Source organism: Labrus bergylta, chromosome 16, assembly GCF_963930695.1.
Source record: "Labrus bergylta chromosome 16, fLabBer1.1, whole genome shotgun sequence".
Classification (NCBI taxonomy): domain Eukaryota; kingdom Metazoa; phylum Chordata; class Actinopteri; order Labriformes; family Labridae; genus Labrus; species Labrus bergylta.
Window position 1 is genome coordinate 16,494,579 of NC_089210.1, and position 24,407 is coordinate 16,518,985.

General features: G+C 43.0%; 2 protein-coding genes across 2 annotated transcripts; one reads left to right on the forward strand and one right to left on the reverse strand.

Moving 5' to 3' along the window:
- The first annotated feature begins 164 nt into the window (after positions 1-164).
- pold1 (polymerase (DNA directed), delta 1, catalytic subunit) lies at positions 165-16,283 on the forward strand. The gene is made up of 27 exons (XM_065964370.1): positions 165-335; positions 1,252-1,440; positions 1,831-1,944; positions 2,066-2,206; positions 2,319-2,444; positions 2,852-3,020; positions 3,211-3,325; positions 3,607-3,736; positions 3,852-4,018; positions 4,139-4,243; positions 4,448-4,588; positions 4,720-4,830; positions 5,012-5,203; positions 5,292-5,380; positions 5,474-5,590; positions 5,939-6,052; positions 6,254-6,401; positions 7,189-7,284; positions 7,459-7,596; positions 7,684-7,859; positions 8,598-8,750; positions 8,848-8,950; positions 9,064-9,196; positions 9,313-9,426; positions 9,523-9,575; positions 15,881-15,978; positions 16,074-16,283. Exons 2-27 carry the CDS (start codon positions 1,254-1,256, stop codon positions 16,159-16,161), a joined length of 3,318 nt encoding a protein of 1,105 aa, XP_065820442.1. The 5' UTR covers positions 165-335; positions 1,252-1,253; the 3' UTR covers positions 16,162-16,283.
- An 881-nt stretch (positions 16,284-17,164) lies between these two features.
- zgc:55558 lies at positions 17,165-23,828 on the reverse strand. Its single transcript, XM_020653206.3, has 5 exons — positions 23,532-23,828; positions 23,013-23,125; positions 21,024-21,202; positions 19,761-19,920; positions 17,165-19,602 (listed from the first exon to the last, which is right to left on the reverse strand). Exons 2-5 carry the CDS (start codon positions 23,121-23,123, stop codon positions 19,489-19,491), a joined length of 564 nt encoding a protein of 187 aa, XP_020508862.1. The 5' UTR covers positions 23,124-23,125; positions 23,532-23,828; the 3' UTR covers positions 17,165-19,488.
- Between the last annotated feature and the right edge of the window lie 579 nt (positions 23,829-24,407).

Genomic DNA, 24,407 nt, shown 5'->3' on the forward strand with positions numbered 1-24,407 from the left:
AGCCGACCGGAGCTGACGTAATTTTTCCGGAAACACACGGTATTTTGTATCGACAAGGTGAGGACAAACCGTGTTAATACCCTCCCTGGTTTCCGTATTACTAGTGACGTCACTGTCCATTCCTTTGATTCCGGGTCCAGTAACGAAACAGAAATTTCCGCGCGTTCGTCGGTGAAAGTTCACGAATTGAAGCCGAGTGGCGGGAGCTGTTGTCAACCAGGGGGCTGGTGTGAAGAAGTTACGACAGTTGTCAGGTGTTTTATAACTTTACTGAGAAACTTTGAGCTGTTGGAGATTATCCCGACAGGTTTTGTGGTGATCGGCGCTGCGTTTTGGTAAGATCCGATTTGGCGCGACGCTGCTCTGCTTGTTGACAGCAGCGCTTGCTAGCCTGTTTTTCCTCGTTACAAAGAGAAGTATCTCCTCTAGTTGAACGAAACATAACTCAACGTGAACTGAACCACTGGATTACTTTAATAAACGTAGTCTAACTCAGTATTGTGCCATGTTAACACCTTTTAAGTGTCACTGCGAATTGAGAAGATAGTAGCTACTGTAGTTATGATGCTAAGTGTTTGATGTCTTTCTGTCTTTCGTTTACAGCAACAACAGTCACGATGGTTACATAACTAATTGACCTTATTATGTTCAGTTGAAAAGCTTTCACTTACTTTTGTTTTGTGCATTATTCACACCACATGACCTGCAGTTGTGTGTTTTCCTTTATTATTACAGTAACAACAACTACATCATTGAATATGTCAGTTTCTGTGTATGGAGGTCTTCCTGAACTTTATCCACCCAATGCTGACCTAAATCTTGTTATTGTAACTCTTTCCTGTATTTATCACTGACAGCACTGCACCTGTTTCACCCCGCAAAGCCCCTCTCTTTACGTTCAAGCTTGTTCACAAAGTTAGACATGCACAAATCAACTTTTCACAGTTCATTCTGAAGGTTGTCATGGAGACCATCTGGGGGCTCTTATTAAAGTTCAGTCTGCATGTCTTCAAATTGAGACTGTGCGAGCTGAGGATGTTCTACACAAAATGCAAAACATGCTCTTGTTAATATTGTCACAAGAGTTTTAAAAGCATCGTTGCTTCACTGTTCTGTAAAAATCTCACATGACCAGCAGTGTATGATTGTCTTAAAATGTTTGTGCAGGTAGTATTATTGGAAATGTTCTAATGCTTCTGCCTCCTCATTGGACATATTTGTTTACTCTTTTCTCCAACTTTTCTTCTGCAGACATGGATTTTAAAAGACGCAACGGTGGCCCTTTTGTTGGCGGTGCCTCCCTGGCCAAAAGGGGTAAAACAGGAGGCGACTGGGAGGACAGTCCATCGCAGTTTGAAGAGGAGTTGTCCATGTTTGATGAAGTGGACATGGAGGCAGAGGAGACAGAGGGGCAGGCAGGCCATGATGTCATTCCTGTAGGTGAGTGTCGCTCAGAATACGTTTATGTTTTGCATAAGTAGTGAATGTGCAGCGTTTCTAAATATGCCGCAGATTTTTCTGTAACGTTTCATCCGTTGCAGAGCCTTTGGCGACTTTTGGCCAGCGTACTTTATTAATCATTTGCAGGAGATTGCATGTACAGAAGCTGCAATCCCAGTCAAGACATGAAGTTAAACACTGGACAAAGAATATTTAGGCTGCCTGAGGAAGATCTATGGATCGAAATGTTGCCCTGTTCAAAATAAAGTTGCTCAAAGACGTTACTTTGTCTTGTTTTAAACCTCCGACTGTGCATGGGCAACCTAAACTTCTACTTCACAACTTCAAGCTGTTTGTTCTGATATCTGTCTTTACTTCTTATCTTTTTAGGCAGCCTCTTCTCAGCAGACCTCAACCCTCGATGGCGACGACCTCAAGCCCCTTCACTGGACACGTCATCTGATACTTTGGTGTTTCAGCAGATTGATCTCGACTACTATTTGGGTAATTATATTAAAGTGGATGTTTTCAAATAGACTTGAGTGTCAGAAGTGCGGACCTGAATTCCTCATACCCTTTAAAGAAAATATCACAGCTGTCTGAAAGTGATTTCTGTGTTGTGCAGGAGGAACGGTTGCTGGCATGCCTGGACAGTCGCAGGGAAAAGTCCCCATCATCCGGATGTTTGGGGTGACAGACGGCGGCAACAGTGTGTGTTGTCACATCCATGGTTTTGCACCCTACTTCTATGTTCCTGCTCCAACAGGTGAGTTGTTGTCATTAATCTGTGAATGATCACGTTATAACTTTAAAGCATGCTGAATGATTCAAATGTTTACAAGCTCACAAGTCTCACTTTCTGCTTCCTGTTGGAAAAGGTTTCAAATCGAGTGACCTGGGAGAATTCAAGAGAGAGTTGAACAATGTTGTCCTGAAGGATATGAGATCCAATAAGGACAACATCTCCGTCACAGTGTTGGCTGTGGACATCACCCGCAAAGAGAGTGAGTACAAGTGTTTTAAAAACGCTCGTTTACGTCTTTGAGATTCGCTCACATCAAGGCTGAACTAAGTTGTGGAAGTTGCATGTAACAGCCTTTCCTAACAGCACGCAACACGAGCGAGCCTCAGCGACAAAATCGTCTTGATTTTTATTATTTCCTGTTGATTGTCCTGACAGCCCGAGAGCGACACAGTGTGACGCAGCACGCTGTTCTTACCCTGACGCCCCGTTTCTATCTTTGCAAGGGGAAAACGGAAATTCAAAAAGCAAAGAATTAAATATTGAACAGATGCAGTGTGATATCCAACGCTCATGTGCTGTTAGGACACGGTGTCAGAGATGGTAGATTTAGCTTCTTTTGGGACGATACCTGGAGTTAAACATCTGTTTTTTTTTTCTCCCCTACAGACATGTATGGTTACCATGGGAAACGCATTCTGGAGTTTTTGCAGATAACCATGGCGATGCCTCGTCTCATCGCCCCCGCTAAGAGACTGCTGGAGCAGGGCTTCAAATTCGGCCATTTCCCCATACAGGGTTACCAACCATACGAGGCCAACATCGATTTTGAGATCAGGTGTGTGTTTGTGTCTGTGGCTGTGATTTCACAAGTAAACAGACAGACTTATTTACCTTTTTTTTTTAACTGTTTGTGACCGTATCATTTCAGACATGTTGGATCTATCGTTGCTAATGTTCTTTTTTTCTGAACGGTTATTGTAATACTGAAGCTGGATTTCATCCTAATGAGCCTCTGTGTGCTGCAGGTTTATGGTGGACTGTGACGTGGTGGGATGCTGCTGGATTGAACTTCCCAAAGGAAAGTACAGAGTGCGTGAAGAGAAGAGCACGGGGGACACGGACTCTCAGTACCCAGGAAAGGTAGGTCTAGTTTACGCCTATGTTTAGCATCACACATGTGAAGAGGGCTTTCACAATTAAAAAAAAAAAAAAAAAAACTCCTGGTATTTGCAGGACGAGCCGAATGTGTTAACAAGAACTTCTGAATGTTTCACTATGACTTTATCCAGCCTCCTCGTATTTGTTCTGCAGAAAGTCAGAGAGAACGCAGCCCTCTGAGTGGCATCAAATGACTTTGCATTAACTTTGTCAGACTTGTTTAAAAGTATTCATGAGCCGTCGCCCCCTCTTTTGTCCTTCAGGTGTCCTTGTGTCAGTATGAGGTGGACGTGGGATGGACGGATTTGATAAGTCACCCTGCAGAAGGAGACTGGCAGAGGATCGCCCCGCTCAGGGTCCTCAGCTTTGACATTGAGTGTGCAGGAAGGAAAGGTAGGGTTCCTTTTTTTCTCTCTGGCATTTATTTTATACGACATACAAACCTGATTTGACTTGTTTAAAAAGCACACGTAGAGTTTGACTCAGGTGTTCGATGTTTTCCTTCCAGGTATTTTCCCAGAAGCAGACAAAGACCCTGTCATTCAGATAGCCTCTATGGTGCAGCGGCAGGGTGAGACGGAGCCCTTCATTCGCACCGTGTTCACCCTCCAGTCCTGCGCCAGCATCGTGGGCTCTCAGATCCTGTGTTTTACGCAGGAGAAACAGCTCCTGCAGGTAAACACGCTGGTTTCTGTACCACACAGACAAACACAAACTTTCCAGACACGTTTTCCTCTTTCTCTTTTCTTGTGTTTTTGTCGATCATTGTGTTTCTGTTTGTGTCTCTGTGTGCAGAGCTGGGCGGAGTTCATGAGGACAGTGGACCCAGATATCATCACGGGATACAACATCCAAAACTTTGACTTTCCTTATTTGCTCAACAGAGCTGCTGCTTTAAAGGTAAGACTGAGCCATCTTCCATTTTCAGACGACCACAAATTATACATAAGAGGTAAAAATATGATATCAGACCTAAAAAAAAATACTCATAGTAATAAATAAACAGACTGAATAAAAACAATAAATGATCATCCCAAAGGTTTCTATAGTTTAAGACACTCCCCCTCACTGTTTTACTCAAGTAAACATTTTCTTTGTGTTCAGGTGAATCTGTTTCCCTACCTCGGTCGAGTGCGAGGCATCAAGTCGGTCATGAAAGACTCAAACTTTCAGAGCAAGCAGATGGGCCGTAGAGAGAACAAGACCATCAACATGGAGGGGAGAGTTCAGTTTGACCTGCTGCAGGTCAGAATCAACAGCCTGTCATGATTAATCATAGCTTGATTAACTGTTGGGTCACTGCACAGCTAGCTTGTGGTGCAGTGCGACCCCGTTTTCACACAAGAGACCGTGACTGGTTTCTGTGTCTCCCTCAGGTTCTTCTCAGGGACTACAAACTGCGCTCGTACACACTGAATGCTGTGAGCTACCACTTTCTGCAAGAGCAGAAGGAGGATGTCCAACACTCAATCATCACAGACCTGCAGGTAAACCTCAAAACATTGTAGCATCTGAAAGAGAAAGAAATCATTTAGAGCAACATTTCAATATTTGTGTAATTTCCCTGACAAATATCTTTAAATATGATTTAAATTTATCATATTTATTTATATCATATTTATGATTTAAATATTAGATTTTCTTCCTCTTGTTTTCCTCCACCATCAGAACGGTAACGAACAGACCCGTCGTCGTTTGGCCGTGTACTGCCTGAAGGACGCCTACCTCCCTCTGCGCTTGCTGCAGAAGCTGATGTGTGTGATTAACTACATGGAGATGGCCAGAGTGACAGGTGTGCCGCTCACCTACCTGCTCTCCAGAGGTCAGCAGATCAAAGTCGTCTCTCAGCTGCTGCGACAGGTAACGAAGGCAAACAAACACACCAGACAGAGACTGTATGCTTACAGACACTTTTAAAGATGGTAAATAAGTGTTTCTGCGTCTTCAGGCCATGAAGCAGGACCTGGTCATGCCCGTTGTAAAGACAGAAGGAGGAGAAGACTACACCGGGGCAACAGTCATCGAGCCAGAAAAAGGGTAAAAAACATGTCTTTGCATGAGTGAGACTCCTCGCTGTCCTCAGCTCAGAGCGAGCTTTCTCACACACCTTCCTTCTCTTTCTCTGTGTAGGTACTACAGCGTTCCCATAGCGACCCTGGATTTCTCCTCCCTGTATCCGTCCATCATGATGGCTCACAATCTGTGCTACACCACCCTGCTGCAGAAAGGCTCCGCGGAGAGACAGAAGTGAGAAGTGCTTTTCTTCTTCTGTGGTTGTCTTTAAGAAGACGAGCAATCTGACATCTTGTAGTCAGGAGAGATGAAAGTGACAACGTTTAAAACGGCACAGAGCGGCTTTTATCTCTCTCTCTCTTTTTTTTTTTTTTTTTGCAGCTGAGCGAGAGCTAAATATAACTCTTCATATTTATTAGGTTGGCCTTGAGGTTTGTAATAGAATAAAGAGAAATCAAAACTTAACGTGGTGGAAATAAAGCTTTAGTTAACATATTGATTCTCACTCTATGCCCAATAAAATGTGTTTTCTTCTAGTATTAACATGATGAGCTAATGTCTGAAGTGTTTGTGTGTCTTCAGCCTCGCACCGGAGGACTTCATCAAGACTCCCACAGGGGACATGTTTGTGAAGAGCTCTGTGAGGAAAGGACTTCTTCCTGAGATCCTGGAGAACCTGCTGTCTGCCAGAAAGAGGTTTGAACTGTCCAAATAATCCACAGAATAAAAGCCAGTCTGAACAGGAAACGTAACTGATTTAGGAGACAGCTTCTGACTTTCTGCTTCGGCTGTTAAATTATTGATTCTCTGACTCACGGCTACAAGTGTTTAGAATATTTTCTTTGAAATCATTCAGCATGGCTCCCTTCTCAACCTTTCCCTGTCCTTTCTCTGCAGGGCCAAAACCGAGCTGAAAAAGGAAACGGACCCTTTCAAAATGCAGGTGCTGGACGGCCGACAGCTGGCCCTCAAAATCAGCGCAAACTCTGTCTATGGCTTCACCGGAGCCCAGGTGGGCAAGCTGCCCTGCTTAGAGATCTCACAGGTGAGGACATAGCAGGGTAGTGAATCTGACTTTTGTAAAGGTTTTCAGGTGACTGCATGTTAGAATACTCCGCTTATTGTTATGACAATGATAAAATGGACTTGAGCTTGTCTTTTTATTTTCTAGTCTTCTGACTCCTCAGTGTTTTTACACCGCAGGTCACACCTACACATTCACACACTGATGGTAGAGGCTGCTGTGGAAAGAGTCCATCAGTATTAACTCATCCATTCACACACTTTTTGGACATGTGGCTGCAGGAGCTTGGGATCAAACTCTCGAACCTTTTGATTGAGTCGACCGACTCTGACACAGCCGCCCCAATACTCCAGTTTTCTAAATCAAGATTCTAAAACTGAAAGTATTCAAAAGGAGAATCTGAACAAATCCGTCCTGTGAGCATGAACTCAGAGGTTGCATGACTCTGTTGTTGTTCTGTGTTTTGACACATCAGCTGTCCTACATCAACACGTCATGTGGTGAGCTTCTTGAAGTCAGAGCAGAGACGGTAAACATCACAGATGTAGAGCAAAGATAAGTGTAGAGGAAGAAACCTCAGAACAGGTAGAAATCTAAAGACCTCGATGTCACACTGAACAACAACAGGTTGGTTTGTTGCTCTTATGTGGAAGGGTGATGCATTCTCCAAGCCATCAGTTAACTTTATTTATATAGCACATTATTTCTTAAGAACATTTAAGTTCACAGGGTAAAACACAGCAGGTATAAAAACACAGAAAACATCCATAAATTCGTCCTCAGTAATGTTTTTTGTTTTTCCTTTCAGAGCGTCACTGGTTTTGGCCGACAGATGATCGAGCAAACTAAACAGTTGGTTGAGTCCAAATATACACTTTCCAATGGTTACCCAGGTGACGCCAAGGTGAGGAAAACGTGAAGGAGTGACCCTCCAATATTCACTCAAACTCTTTTATTACTTTTTCACTTGTTGAACTTAAAGAAGGGGACATTTTTTTAAATCCAGTGTTTGACCTTCTACCAGATGTTTTTCATGTGCGCTTGCTTGAAGAAGTGTTTTCATTTGAATCTCTCAAAGGTCATTTATGGAGACACAGACTCCGTCATGGTGAAGCTCGGAGTGGAGACAGTGAAGGAGGCCATGGAAGTCGGGAGGGAGGCGGCAGAGTGGGTGTCGTCTCACTTCACACCGCCCATCAAGCTGGAGTTTGAGAAGGTAACGCCGCCGTCAACTGGATTTATAAAAAAAAAAAACTTCTATGTCCCCTCAGCTTCTCAGCTCTCGTCCTCTTCACTTCCACAGGTGTACTACCCGTACCTGCTGATCAACAAGAAACGCTACGCAGGCCTCTATTTCTCCTCCAGCGCAGACACGCACGACAAGATGGACTGCAAAGGAATCGAGACTGTTCGCAGAGACAACTCCCCCCTGGTGGCAAACCTGATCAACACCTGTCTGCAGAGAATCCTCATAGACAGGTACACACACACACACACACTCTCACACACACACACAGGTTCACACAGGTACACACTCACACACAGGTACACACTCTCACACACACACAGGTACACACTCTCACACACACACACACACAGGTACACACTCACACACACACACAGGTACACACTCTCACACACACACACACACAGGTACACACACACACACAGACACACACTCACAGGTACACACTCTCTCACACACACACACACACACACACACACACAGGTACACACTCTCACACACACACACACACACAGGTACACACTCTCACACACACACACACACACACACGTACACACTCTCACACACACACTCACACACAGGTACACACTCTCACACACACACACGCACACACAGGTACACACTCTCACACACACACACACAGGTACACACTCACACACACACACACACAGGTACACACTCTCACACACACACACACAGGTACACACACACACACAGACACACACTCACAGGTACACACTCTCACACACACACACACACAGGTACACACTCACACACACAGGTACACACTCACACAGACACACACAGGTACACACAGACAGACACACACACACAGACAGGTACACACACACATACTCACAGGTACAGACACACACAGACAGGTACACACACACATACACACAGGTACACACAGGTACAGACACACACACTGTGCATGTTTTAAGTACTGAATAGGGTCGGTGTTCCTTCAGGGATCCTCAGGGTGCTGTGGATCACGCTAAAGAAGTCATCTCAGACCTGCTCTGTAACCGGATCGACATCAGCCAGCTGGTCATCACCAAGGAGCTGACACGCACGGCGCAGGAGTACGCCGGCAAGCAGGCGCACGTGGAGCTGGCTGAAAGGTGAACACGTAAATCTTACATCAAATGATCTGCCAAGAGAAATACTTTGAATGTTGTGTGATGAGTGAAGTGACCGTTTATAACTGGTATTTTACAGAATGAGGAAGAGAGACGCCGGCAGCGCCCCCAATCTGGGAGACAGAGTCCCCTACGTCATCATCAAGGCGGCAAAGGGAGTAGCAGCGTACATGAAGTCAGAGGTCAGTGGAGTCCTTGTTAATCTGTACATCATACATTTTTTTTTACATCCCCCCCCTTTTATAATCAGATATTGTTTTGGATGATGATATTGATTTTCCACGTGTTGCTTTAGGACCCGATCTTTGTGCTGGAGAACAACATTCCCATCGACACGCAGTACTACCTGGAGCAGCAGCTGTCTAAACCTCTGCTCAGGATATTTGAGCCCATCCTGGGAGAGAGCAAAGCCGAGAGCATCCTGCTCAGTGAGTCCAGACGACGCACATCACAGCCATGTTTTTTTTTTAGGATTAATCATTATGACAAACTAAGAAAAGTTCAGCCCTGAAAGTGTAAATAAAAATCTTCTGTCTCCCGTCAGAGGGCGACCACACGCGCTGTAGGACCGTGCTCACCTCAAAGATCGGCGGGCTCATGGCGTTCGCTCAGAGGAGGAGCACCTGCATCGGCTGCAAGGCCGTGCTCAAGACAGACGGTGTGTGTGCGCTCAGAGTCTGACTGAACTTTCTGTCTTTACTGAGTGACCCTTTGTTGAATGTTTGTGTGACATCTGATATTTACGTCATTTCAGCTGCGGTTTGTGATTTCTGTAAGAAGAAGGAGTCCGAGCTCTACCAGAAGGAGGTAAAGAACCGTCTTTTTTTATGCTTGTTTATTCACTAACGAGTCTAAAGTCCAAGTTCTGACCAGGTTTGAAGAAAAACAAATATTAAGCACACGGAGCTATCTTAAACACACGTAACAGACATTACTGAGGGAAGCAGAAGTTAACTTTTGTAACCTAGCAACAATGAGTGCTGGTGAGAAGCTGAAACGAATGTTGAGAGCGCCGTTTGTGTTACAATTCAATTCACTTAGCAGACGCTTTTATCCAAAGCGATGTACATCACAGAGTAGGTACAACACTAATTCATACACTGCCACAGTAGCAGCGCAGGGTTAAGTGTCAAGGACACATCGGACATGTTGCTCAGCTGGGGATCGAACCCTCAACAGTCAATCTGCATTTCAGGCGAGAGGCGACGACTCTACCAACTGAGCCACAGCCACCTGTTTGTGGACACAGGCCCAGCAGGGAGTGAAAATGTTGATGCACTTTGAGGCTTCGACTCCGACCAGCGCACGTTATCCTCTCACCTGTTTACATCAGTAGAGGCTTTAAAAACCTGAAAACACTCTTTTTTTTTTTTTTTTTTTAATATATATTTTATTCATTTTTTAAACATAACAAGCACAGAACAAGACAGCACAGATGTAATCAAATTACTGAATAATTTTTTTTTTTTTTCAATATATATATATTTAAAAAATAAAAAATAAAAAATAAAAATAACATACATGGGTTGTAATAACATATATCATATCAGATACAATCTTATCTACCTAAATTACATGTCAAAGGGAAAAAAAAAAAAAAAAAAAAAAAAAAAAAAAAAAACATGACTATGATGTATTTTTGAAGATAAAGTGTGGGCACCCTTTCTGCAATAAGCCAACCAGATCAGTGGGAAGATAATCTATGAAGGGTTGCCAAATATTATAAAATAAGTTGTTATTGCCCTTTAATTTAGCACTGAGGTGTTCCATAGGAAGAACCTTAAATGTTTCTCTGTACCACTGCGTAACTGACGGAGGCTTCTCCTGAATCCACTGAAACAGAATACATCTCCTCGCTAGGAGCAGAAGTTTACCCAGTAGAACGAGCTGTCCTGTTGATAGAGAAAACTGTTGCGTAGGTAAGTTCAGGAGAAACAATGCTGGCTCTAGTTTTATTGTTCTGTGAAAAATTAAGCCAAGCTCCTGGGCAACATTTTTCCAATACCTGGATATTAAGGGACATTGCCATACACAGTGATAATAAGTTCCTACTTCTTTTTTACACTTCACACAGAGGGCGGAGATCTGAGGACTCATTTTGTTTAAAAATTGTGGTGTTCGCTGAAGTCTATGTAATATTCTGTATTGGCTCTCTTTGAGTCGATTACATGTAAAGATTTTCCTAGCTGAAACAAAGGTACCTGACCACGCCTCTGCACTAAGTTCAACCTCCAAGTCCCTTTCCCATAATTCCCTAGTTCTCTCAACCCTATCACAATTAATAGGATGTAATTTGTCATAAAAAAGGGAAATTATTTTTCTGTCGTTGAGCGCATTTAAACTAAAATTGAGAAGAAAACTTTCAATTGAGCTCAACAATGATTGATCAGTGGGGAAAATCAGATCTGATTTGACAAAGTGTCTAACTTGGAGAAAACCAAAGAAGTGACTATTTGGTATTCTGTATTTGGTCTTGAGTTGATTGAATGACATAAAATCACCATTTTGAAATAAATCAGCCACAAATCTTAGACCCTTTGAATACCAGTCATTGAAAATACTTTTCCCTATACCTGGAGAGAAGGCTTTATTTTGAGTCAGAGGTTGTAATGCTGATGAAAAACCTCTCCGGCCAATGTGTTTAGTAATATCTCTCCAGATTCTAAGTGTGCTAAACATGACAGCGTTGTTTTTAACATCTGCTGGCAGTTCGCCAGCATCAGTTGAGAGGAGACTGAAAGGAGAGAGAGGGGAACAGCACCATGAATCTGTTAGAGGCTCCCCTTGATGTAAAAAATGGTTTAGCCAGCGTGATATTATCCTGCCGTGGCAGGCCCAATTGTAATATAGAAAGTTAGGAAGTGCTTGACCCCCCCTGTCTATTGGCAACTGTAAGGTCTTCATCTTTAGCCTAGATTTCTTGCCATGCCATATAAATTTTGAAAGAGATCTTTCGATATCCAAAATAACTCTTCTATTGATCTTAAGTGGCAGCATTTGCATTGGGTACAACATCCTGGGAAGTACATTCATCTTAACCAAGCTTATTCTACCCATCCATGACAGAGGAAGATCAAACCATCTGCTGATGTCATTTTTAACTGCTTTCAAAGTTGGAATAAAATTGAGTTTATACAATTCTTTTATGTCTGCTGATACTCTAATCCCCAGATAGGTAAAGCCTGAAATTGACCACCTGAACGGAAAATTAACAAGGGTATCCGGGACACCAAAGTCTCCGAGAGGCAAGGCCTCTGATTTGTCATAATTAATTTTGTAACCTGAAATTTGGCCAAATTCACTTATAATCGATTCCAATACCGGTATGGAGCTCTCTGGATTAGTAATAAACAACAATATATCATCAGCATAAAGCGAGATCCTGTATTCTGTGTCTCCCAATGTGACACCAGAAAAAAAACGGTGGGTTCTAATGGCCTCTGCGAGAGGCTCAAGCGCAAGTGCGAATAAAAGCGGCGAAAGGGGACAGCCCTGCCGTGTGCCTCTATTCAGAGGGAACATCTCAGACACTGAACCATTTACCAGAACTCTTGCAGACGGAGATCTATATAGGAGCTTAACCCATGTAGTAAAACCAGAACCTAAACCAAACCTGTTAAGAACATCAAATAGATACTCCCACTCCACCCGATCAAAAGCTTTTTCTGCATCCAATGAAACAGCAAGAATCCTTTTTTTTGTATTTTGTGAAAATTGTATAACATTCAGTAGCCGACGGACATTGGAGTGGGAGTACCTACCTTTTATAAACCCTGTCTGGTCTGACCCAACCAAGATGGGCAAGACCTCCTCCAGTCTTCGAGCCAGAAGCTTGGATAATATTTTGCTATCAACTCCGAGTAAGCTTATTGGTCTGTAAGAAGCACAGCTATCTGAGGGTTTATCTTTTTTTAAAATCAAGGAGATGTGGGCAAGATTTAGAGTTGGTGGAAGTGTTCCCCTTTCAAAAGATTCTATAAACATTTTAGTTAAAGGTCCAACCACCAACCTGGACATTTTTTTATAAAATTCAGGGCCGAACCCGTCAGGACCTGGGGCTTTTCCACTTTGTAGAGATTTAATAGTATCTAAAACTTCCTGTGTTGTGATTGGTCTGCATAGATCATTTCTGTTTGTTTCAGACAGAGTTGGGAGATTTATTTTATCAAAAAATCGTTTTCTCAGCATCGAAGTGTTTTGACACTCAGAAGAGTAAAGGTTTTGGTAAAATGTTTTCATTATTTTACTGATAACTTTGGTTTCAAAATGTTGTTTCCCCTTGAAATCTTTGAGTGATGGGATTACACAAGACCCTGCCCGGCCTTTTGCAAGACTGGCAAGGAGCCTGCCAGGTTTGTTTCCAGATTCAAATAATCTATGCTTAGCAAAAAAAATAGCTGATTCTGCTTTTTGGGTTAGAAGTTGATCTAAGGCAGAGCGCGCTGCTTCTAATTTTTTAAACACCGAAACGGAGGAAGAGGTTTTAAAGACTCTATCCAAGGTTTTAATTTGCTGCTCAAGCTCTAACTGTTTCGCTAGTGCATTTTTCCTCTTAGCAGCTGTATAAGAAATGATGCCCCCCCTCAGAAAAGCCTTGCCTGTTTCCCATAAAGTAGATGCAGATACATCAGGTGATTCATTAGTGGAAATAAAAAGTTCCCATTGTTTTTCTAAGTATGTTACAAATTCAGGATCGCTGAGAAGAGATGAATTTAGGCGCCAGTGTCTAGATAAAGGGTCATAATAAGGTGGTAGGAGTTCTATAGAAACTAATGAATGATCCGAAAGGATACATGCATCAATAGAGCAGGATTTAGTCCTGTCGAGTGTTGATCTTGAAACAAATAAATAGTCAATTCTTGAGAAAGACCGATGAGGGCGAGAGAAAAAAGTGAAATCTTTCTCTCGAGGATTAATGATTCTCCATGCATCAAATAAGCCTAGATCTAGACATAGATCCTTTGTGGCTTTTGCCATCCTGGATAGAGGTAAAGTTTTAGATGGACTGTGGTCCATTTCTGGAACCAATCCGCAATTGAAATCTCCTCCTAATATAACAAAAGGGGGGCAAATAGAAGATATATCAGCCAGTAACTTTGAATAAAATGAGCTGTCAAAAGTATTGGGGGCATAAGCACTTCCCATGAGAACATGTTCTCCATATAAAAACCCAGTAATTACAACATACCTTCCTTCTGTATCGTGAATAACTTTTTCAAGTTTAAAACTCATATTTTTGTGGATGAGAATTGCCACCCCTCTACTTTTTGAGTTGAATGAGGAATAAAAGATTTGGCCGACCCAATCACGTTTTAACTTCAGGTGTTCAAGGTCTGTAAGGTGGGTCTCTTGTAATAGTGCCACTTGTACCTTGTCTTTTTTGAGCATAGAAAGTATTTTACGTCTCTTTACCACATTATTGATCCCTTTGACATTTAATGTGATAATTTTAATGTTACTCATTATGTAGCGTGTTTATCTGACAAGAAAAAATAAAATAAGACAATTTAGCCTGATATACAACCCACTGTATGTAAAAAAAGATCAATTCAGCATCATTTGACATAGAAACTGTGCTGACATAAACATATCCATCACCTAAAGATGGAAGAACCAGAACCTTCTCCATGCTCAGAGCACCATGCAAATATAAAGCCAGCATAAGAGCATGAAGTGTATAAAGTAACAAAACAGAACAAAAACCAAACGCTACCAGATGGGTAGTACTATAGGAGCACGTGCTGCCAGAAGGAGTCATCACCTCTGGAGGGGAGAAAGCAAAACAAAACAAAAATCCCTCCATATCCACTCCCGTCCCCACAACATAAAGTTATTACATGCCTGTTATATTTGGCATTTAATTACCATAAAGCTTCTATGGCCATAATATTTGAGAAATAAAAAGAGAAAGAAGAGGGCCCCTTGATTGTTATCAATATTTTAGCCAGACAAAAGAAAGGCTGCTTCACACCAAGAGACACACTTGGGAAAGACAAAATATAGTTTAGCCATGCCAGTATTTAGATTATTACAGTCTTATATTTAGGTAGAAGAGAGCTATGGTTAACAAGTAACTACTGACCAGATTTATTCCAGTGTGTTGATAAAGTTATCTGCATCTCTCGGTGTTTCAAACTTGTGCTCTGCGCCGTTGTAGTTCACTGTCAGTGTAGCCGGGAAGCGCATGTTAAACCGTATGCCCTTGTGGATTAGAGCTTGACATACATTATTAAATGCGCGTCGCCTCTCTCGAACCACAGACGATAAATCCTGGTGTATAAAGATCCGCTGTCCTTCGTATTCCAGGTTAGGCGTTGCCCTCACTGCTGCCATTATTCTCGGCTTATCCCTGGAGTTGTGCAGACGGATGATCACCGGGCGAGGGCGTGCGCCTCGCGGTCCCAAACTCCGATGTGCCCGGTCAATTTTAATACGGCTTTTGGTACCGGGGCTCGCTTCTAGGCTGAGAACGGTGGGCAGCCAAGATTCAAAGAAGTCTATCGGGCGCTTCCCCTCCGTGCCCTCTTTCAAATTGAGTACGCGGATATTATCCCGCCTGCTCCGGTTTTCCATGTCAACTATGCCATCAGCCATCACCTTCATTTTCTTCTCTGCGTCGGCGAGTCTTGCCTCCAGACCGGCCACCGTGTCCTCCACATCCGATACTCTCTGTTCAGCCGCGGTAATGCGTTTGGACTGGCTTTCCAGGGTCGTGGAAATTTTTTCCAAAGTCTCAGAGAACTTAAAAAGTTTATTTTCCAAAACGTCGCTAAAGTTCTGAGTTACCTCATGAATTAAAGCTGTGGCATCCATTGTAGGCAGGGTTTTGCCTCCTTCGTGCGCAGTGCTCGTTTGGCTAGCAGTTGTAGCAGCTGTTGACTTGCGTGGTTGAATTTTCGTCTGTTTCGACATCTCTTGTCACTTAAGGGTGTACCTTTCTTCTCGTTACAAGTTGTTACAACAATGTGTTGACATAATAAGCTAAACTGGATACATTAGACCGTATCAAATATAATCAAAATAGAGTGGGAGCGGGAGCTCGGTGAAAACACGTCCTCTAGCCAACCATCGTCACGTGACCCCCCCTGAAAACACTCTTTAAACTCTTCCAGATCTTTCACATGAACACGCTGGAGGAGCGTTTCTCCCGCCTGTGGACTCAGTGTCAGCGGTGTCAAGGCTCCCTCCACGAGGACGTGCTGTGTACCAGGTGAATATTCACCACATGTTTATTCTACATCTGTGTGTTTACTAAGACACAGCTTTACATCCACTCACACTCTCCCTGTCCTCACCCGTCTGCAGCCGGGACTGTCCCATCTTCTACATGAGGAAGAAGGTTCAGAAAGATCTGGATGACCAGAGCAAGCTGGTGTCTCGCTTCGGCTGGTGAGAGGAAACACACGGCTCGCTCTCTTTGTATAAAGACTTGAATATCACACTATTTCTATGTTTTCTATTTTGAGTAAATTCACAGTAGACGTTTTTGTAAAATAAACTGTAAAAGCAAAAATCCTTCCTCTGGTGCTGTCGTGTGTGATCATCAGTGATGTAACAGGATCAGGTTTACACTCCTCAAAGTCAGACTGATGGCACTGACAGACATGAGAAGAGGAACTTCAGTGTAATTGTCCAACCTCATGAACAAATCTCTTCCTCATAACTGATCTGAAACCTTTCAACCAAAATGACCTTTAAACGAGAAGGACTGTTTGTTCCTTTCTTCAGACATGAACGATGATGTCTGGATAGTTTGTGGTTAAACAGATCAGGTGGAAATGCACCAAGCTCTCCACATATTATTTTTTTTTATATTATAAAACTTTTTATTTGCAGATTTATTTTTGGGGGCTTTTTATGCCTTTTATTATTTAGAGGTGGATAGAGTCAGAAATCAGAGAGAGAGGAACAACGTTTGGGAAAGGAGCCACAGGTCGGATTCATGCTGCATTCAGGTGCTGCTCGGGTGGTCCAAGTTTCCGAGTTTGGAAGTTGTTCTTCCGACTCCAGCACGACAGTGTTGATGCCTCGAAGAAGTGTGAATGTCTCTGTTAAAAGTTAGATTTGAGCAAAAAGTTGATGCACAATACTTGAATTAATAAAAAGTAAAACTAAACATTTTGAACCGAGGGCACCTAATTCTATTCAGAGTTTCCGAGTTGTTGTTCCCACTTGAGCAGGTGTTCATGTGCATTTTACAACTCGGAAACTCGTTTTTCGGATGTGTCCGACACTACATGAATGCAGCATTAAACCTGGGCAGCCCGCTTGGAGGACTATAACCTCCGCACATGGGGCGCACAAACTAACCACTAGGCTACAGGCGCTCCCCTTGAAACTTGATTTAATCAGTAAACATAAAAAAAAAAGAATAATAATACAGACGAGATGAGAGGTCAGAGCTGAAGACGTTTACTTGTTCGTTACAGCAGAATGTTTGGAAGATTCAAAGATGACAGCGGTCAGGAACAACTCGTTGGGGTCAGGTGAAGTTCTCCACATTTAAAAATCATTTAAAACATTATTCTGAAGTCCGGACGGAGACACGGAGCTGAAAGCAGGAATTCTTCATGCACTGATTCAGAGAGCAGGACACAAACTCAGTGAGCTCCCTGAATTTCATAAACAAACATCTGTTTCTGAATCCAGATGTTCACTTAAACTGGGAGCTCTAATGCTACAAAAATAGATGTTTTCTTTACAATCTCTTACAGTTATTAACTAAATCACTCACTGCTATAAAAAGTGAAGCTCTACTGAATGTCCTGAAAGTCCAGCAGCGTGCTTTAAACATCGTATGGACTGTCTCAGATATCTGCAGTCAGACGGGAGGAGAAAAAACAAAACAACACTGAGGCTCGAAACAGAGTTAAAGTGAGATTAGAGAAACAGAGAACATGTGGAGCAAACTCTTCAATGATTCTGTGAAAAATTCAAAGTGACATCAGAGATCAGCCGCTCGTTTGATACGGCTCCTCAGTTCCTGCTCGACACTTTCCACATGGCACGAGCTGAACGCTACAATCAATGCAGGAGGTGAATAAAGTGCACCGTCTGTGGCCGTGGTGAGTGAAATAAAAAAAAACAGAGCTGGTGTGTTTCAAGCCTCAGACGACATGCTAACCTTTTAAAAAAAAAAAACAAGAAAGGAAGACTACACTTTCCAAACGTACAGAAACCGGTTACCTGTCGGGGAGCGGCAGGTAACCGGTATTAAAAAAAACAAAAAAAAGAACATCTTTCTTGATCGTAATGTTTTCATGATGTACCAAACAATCACATTCACTCATCACAGGTTTCACCTCTTAAAAAAATGGCGAGTACTAAAACAGTGATTTCAGATTTGGGACTAAAAGGGTCGCAGCGTGAACCCTGGACCCCCTAACAGGACCTGAACAGTCGTTAAAAAAACATTGGCTGGAGGAATGAGCACAGGAGAAGAGAATCATCTCGTTTACATTCAGGGAAAAATACAAAAAATACTTTCTACCACCTACTGAAGTTTAGTTTATACTAGAGCTCAACTTGTTAAAAAAAAAAATCGACTATAAACTGAAGTTTCAAGTCATTTAGTCGTATAATTAAAGAAGAAAATGGCAGACTTCCCAGTGTGGATGGACACAGCACAGTGGACAAATTAACATCTGTGATCGTGCTTTCACACCTGCAGAAAACTCCTGATATTTCTAGGAGGAGCCTTAATCCAGAGTTTCTCCCTCGCCTCAAGTCGCTTTTGTCCTGGCCAAAAAGTTGCACTTGAACACACCACAAAGACTACAGCCGACGGCCAACCACCACGTACGTTCTGCACAAGAGGAAATAACCCTCCATGCCAGCAGGGGGCGGTAGTCTGTTATGATACGAGAAGACCATTTTCACACCGCTGTCGCTCACCACTCGTATTATAGGAAGTCTACTAATGGAGATTAATGTCTGATAAAAAGTTGAAAATGGCGCTGGCGTTGTCAGCCCTTTGTCTTTTAGTGTAAAAAGAAAAGAAGAGGCGGAGGAGACAAATAAAGAGAAACCGCACTAATGAGTGAAAGCATGGACACTACAGCGACATGCTCAAGGGGCTTTCCTGAACCTGAGAGGAGAGCTGGAGAGAAATGAAACCTCAGGACAGCCAATCAGAGAGATTCCTCTCACAGAACGATTCAACATGTCGAATCAGCTAAAAAAAAAAAAAAAAAAGGCAGACGGGGGCCGGACACACCACAAAAAGTAGGGCGACGACCGCTCACCAACGGTCCAACTAGGACAGACGGACGACAATCTCCTCGGTGTGTCAGGGCCTTTAAGAAACCTTCAGAGCTTCAGTCAGATTTTAAACCAGAAGCTGCAGCGACGCAAAGACAGACGAGTTGCACAAATATGTTGGCAATGTATTTGTGCATTTCTTTCATTGATTTAAAAAAAAAAAAGAAAAAAGATATGAACCTCTATGTCAGGGGACTGGGACTTCTATTTTTTGCTTCTGTGGTATCAAAACGGGTACTGAACTGGGGTCTGAGTTTAATATTCTGGTGTTGAGACGACCCTGAATCTCTGCACACTGTGACAGCAGTAAAAACAGATTCTTCCTCGTCTTCCTCCGCCCCGTGGAGATCAGTGCTGGACGCCTCCAACGCGACGCAGGAGGAGGAGGAGGAGGTGCAGAGAGTGAGGGAGGGAATGAGACAAGTGCTGTAAAAGATGCTGTGTGTGTGTGTGTGGTTTGCTATAGTATATTGCAGCGTCTCTGAGTGTTCTTCTTGCTCTTCTTGTTGCTGCGGTTGGTCTCTTTATATCTTCTGATCTCCCGTACGAGCGAATAGAACGCCTCCTCCACCCCCTGCAGCAGAAAATCAAAACATTTGATTTTAAATGAGCAATCTTCACATTTTTGGTTTCTCTTCAAATCCGATCTCAGATTTTGCGTTTGCAGATGTTTTACTTCGCACGCCTCCCTGATAACCAAATACAGGCTCGGCTTGTCTTCTTTCTACCGACCTGTCTGGTTTTGGCAGAGGTCTCGACAAACGGCACTCCGTAGCTTCGTGCCAGCTCCTGGGCCTGCCGCGTCTCCACCGTGCGAGTACCGAGGTCGCTCTTATTCCCCACCAGCACCATGGGAACGCTGTCGCTGTCCTTCACCCGGTTGATCTGCTCTCTGAGGAGCAAACACAAGCAGCAGCTTCTGAGTGACTGACCTAACAATCAGTGATCTACGTCAACATTCAGATAAGTGACCAGCGGGTTCGGGGAGAGGAAGTGATACTCAACACACATTCACTATTGCTTTCTGTAAGTGCTTGTTAAACTAATCAGTTTAGCTTCATGTTGTTTGATCAGTTCAAAAAAAAATTCTACTTTTCAAACAAACTGACCTCGCTCAGATGCTCAGACATAAACTACCAATCAGGAAGCAGCTGTTACTGATGCTGCTTTCACGCATTCACTAAAAAAACGGAAAACCCTCCAGGAGAGCTGAGCATGTGTGAACGCAAATGGACACGTCATTCACTCAGACTCCACCCAGAAGTTTTAACCCTCAGGCATCAGTTTCATGTACGACCCTCTTAAGTCACTAAGAACAAAAATGTCCACTTCCAAAAATCTGCTATAAAAATAGAACAGATTGATATTTTTTCTACTTTTTTCTGCATACATCTCTTAAACAACTTCAGCCCTGCTCAAAACTACCAAACAGTCAATATTTTTTTAGGAATTTAACCCTTTAAATGCCAGTTTGATTACTTGATGTCACTGTTGTAATTTAAGAAAAAAAACACAAATGATGGCCAGATGAAGAGGTCAAATTTGACCAAATGGACAAAAATCTCCATAGTGATGCACGAGGGTTAATGCCAGCGTTCTTATAAATGTTCCACATGCAGTCAGAGTGAGCTGGTGTGAGAATGCAGCAGGAATATTCACCACGAGGAGGGGTGGTGACGTTTACATCCTGTGATCGGGGTCGGACCAAAAACTGTCTGCACGAGACCGACTCGATCTCTGTGCACGTTAATTAAACTAAATATTTCAAACTCCAAGTAGAAATTATAAAGTAAAAATTGTCTTTTTAGCATCAGACTTTGTTACTCCGTCTGTGTCGTTCAGTAACTTCTTGCCACCTGAGACTCCGCCCCCTGTCTGACAGGTGTGAGGTGCATGTGTGAACAAGCACCTCCAGGAGGTTTCAGGGGCAGTATGGGTAATATTCTCAGGAGTGCAGACAAACACATATTCTATTAAAAAGGTAGCTCTGTGTACCTGTACAGGTGAACGTCCTCAAACGACTTGGTGTTGTTGATGGCAAACACGCAGAGGAAGCCCTCCCCCGTCCTCATGTACTGGTCCCGCATGGCGCTGTACTCCTCCTGACCCGCAGTGTCCAGGATGTCCAGCAGACAGGTCTCTCCATCGATCACCACCTGCTTTCTGTACGAGTCCTGAAACGCAGCAGAGGTTGCGTCACGTTCATTCCATGACTGTCACTCTGCTGCGTCATGTCGCAACACGTCCCGCTGGAAGGACGTCTAATCAACTTGAATATTTCACAACCTCCACGTTTGAGTAACACGGCGAGCTGACTCACAGCGTCGAGCGTCTGCAGGAAACTGAAGACAGATTTACACCTGACTTGTGTAACAAGAGAGATTACACAGCAGGCCGAGCAGAGCTGATGTTTTAAACTCGTTTGTGGCACTTAATTAGAAACTAACGAGGGTTTACAGGAGAGCTGTTTGCTTTAGCGGCTTTCTGGCGGGTTTTACTGACTTCAAACAAATGCTAAGAGGACTCTGGCATGAAGGCGTACAGATGGATTAGTTTGAGCAGGTCTCAGTGTTTGTTATGGAGCCGCTTTGTGATGATGCATTTAAGTTACAGCGTGTTCATCTTCATTTTGCAGAAGAAGAAATCTAAAGAAGCTTCTGAAACACACTTTGATATGTTTTGATTTTAACGATTAAAACAATCTAGAATCATGACAACAATAAAATACTCTCACCTTCACATGTCAAGTTAGTGATAGTAGGTTGTGCAAAAAATGCGTTGGCAACATCCTGGTACTTAGTGTTGCCAATGTGTTTGTGCAACAGAGACAATCTGTTATGCAACTATCATTGTGAAGAGGATTCATGAGACCGGATGGAGATCAGACTGAATACGCCCGTTTGAAAAGATGTGTTTTGAGATGAGATTTAAAAAATGGAGGGAGAGTCGATGTTATGGATGTGTGGTGGGAGGGAGAGCAGCTGAAGGCCCTGGACCCCATGGTGGACAGGCGGGGGGGGGTCTTGAGGTGCAGGAGTTCAGAGAGGTCCAGAGAAGCGAGGTTATGGTCGGTTATTGACTTCTTAGAAAGAACAATGAATTGCATGCAAACAATTTTTTTTCTTCTTCCCCTTTATGATTTGGAAAAAAAAGTGAGGGAAGGAGCTGAATTATTTAACCTAGGGTTGTCACGGTAACAGGATTTTAAACTTTGATATGATACTCTTAAAAAAATAAAACCGTGTCGATGACCGTTTCGATTCCACGGCAACAAGAATAGAACTCCTAAAGCACCCGATGTTGTACAGCTTGCAGGTGAACTCCTGCACGCCGTGTAAAAAGCACGATTACACCTGCTGCAACATTTCAATTTGTGCAATTCAGAATGTGCCATGAGTTTGCCTGCGATGTTTTTAATAGACTCATTCTCTCCTCCACACCTGTCTTTTATGAAATCCAAACTCAAAGTATTGACTTTCCTTTAATGAGCAGCCTGCACTCAGCGCTGTTAGAGACATAAACATCACTTCAGCATCTTTAAGGTCAATTTATGACTCGTGTGCTCCGGTCCTTTCTTTGGATTCTGTCTGAGAGAAAGAGTCCCATGAGATATATTTTCAACACCTGAGGTCCTTCTCTGAGAGCACCGACCTCCATTTGTGTAGCGGCTGAAGATCAAGAGTTTCCTTTACACTCGTGTTGGAGTCATATTGGACCAGGAGCATCTCTACTTCGACTCAAGAAATCAAGTTGTGTACTTTGTCCATCACTGATTTAATTGTTCAGTATCGACTAATGAGTCAACCTGGTTTTAACCACATGTGAGAGTCACATGGTGTGTCTACAAGCAGGGTCGTGTGTGTGTGTGTGTGTGTGTGTGTGTGTGTGTGTGTGTGTGTGTGTGTGTGTGTGTGTGTGTGTGTGTGTGTGTGTGTGTGTGTGTGTGTGTGTGTGTGTGTGTGTGTGTGTGTGTGTGTGTCTCACCTCGATGGTTGGATCATACTCGTCTACAAAGTGATTCTGGATGAGCTGGATGGTGAGAGCACTCTTCCCCACGCCTCCTGCCCCGACCACCACCAGCTTGTACTCGGTCATACCTGCAAACACAGTCAACAGGTAACACTTTGAGACAGACAACAAATCTAATCCAGATCACATAACCATCGGCCTCTTCCTCCCTACGCGCGCACGCACGGAGACACGCACGGACACACACACACACACACACACACACACACACACACACACACACACACACACACACACACACACACACACACACACACACACACACACACACACACACACACACACACACACACACACACACACACACACACACACACACACACACACACACACACACACACTCTCTCTCTCTCTCTCTCTCTCTCTCTTCAGGATCCAACCCGCTGACTTCTCTAACGTCACTACTTTACGCCAAGTGTTCCTGATTTAGAAGTAAATCGCGTTTCGTTGTAGTAAAGGTTTGAAGTGACTCACCTCTGTGTAGGATTTAGAACTTGTTAACGATGGTTTAACAGATATGAGATTAGCTTGCTACATAACGTTAGCTTGGGACGATTTCCTCATTCAAAACCACTTGTGGACAAACTTCAGGATCTGTACGAAACTTCTTTTTACGAGATGAATTACGCGACAAACTATAAACGATAACTCTGCGGGTTAAAAAAAAATAACTTAGTTATTGTTCTTTATAAAGAAAAAGCCGGAATTCGTGAGTTCCTAACAAGTCTCCATTGAAAGTAGAGCGTTTTCACGTTAATCCCCTCTTCAGGCAACCAATCACACGGCTGCATTTAGATAGACGTTTCAGCGGACCAATCACAGTGCAGCTTTTAGTGTAAAACCCTCCCAGACATAGCAATTCTGTCCAATAAGAAAAAGGAGTAGCCCTACTTGGGCGTGACCTGTCAGACAAACTTCTTTCTGGTGTCTTCAACTCCACCTTAATCCAACATTGATCATTACTCACGTAAACATCATTTAATCGCTTAAAAAAAATATATATATATATATATAAAATTCTAGAAAATTCTACATTTCATACACGATAGCAACCAACGCAAATGCATTTAATTATCTCTTACTCAATGAGCTACGCCGGCGTTTTCTGATAGTTTTGTTTTGAAAAGTGCAAGCGGAAGTGACAGTGTTGTAGTGTGTGTGGTTTGACGCTAGGTGGGGCACCAGCATCATCCAGACATATAAGGGTCCAGGTACAAATGCAAGACAATGAGAAAAATATAAAAATATATAAAATAAACAACTAAGGGTTTTGTTTGTAAGTTATATTCTTCTACAACACTGACAAGCTTTGTTGAATTACCAGTTTTTATAACTTGAATGGCCTTTATG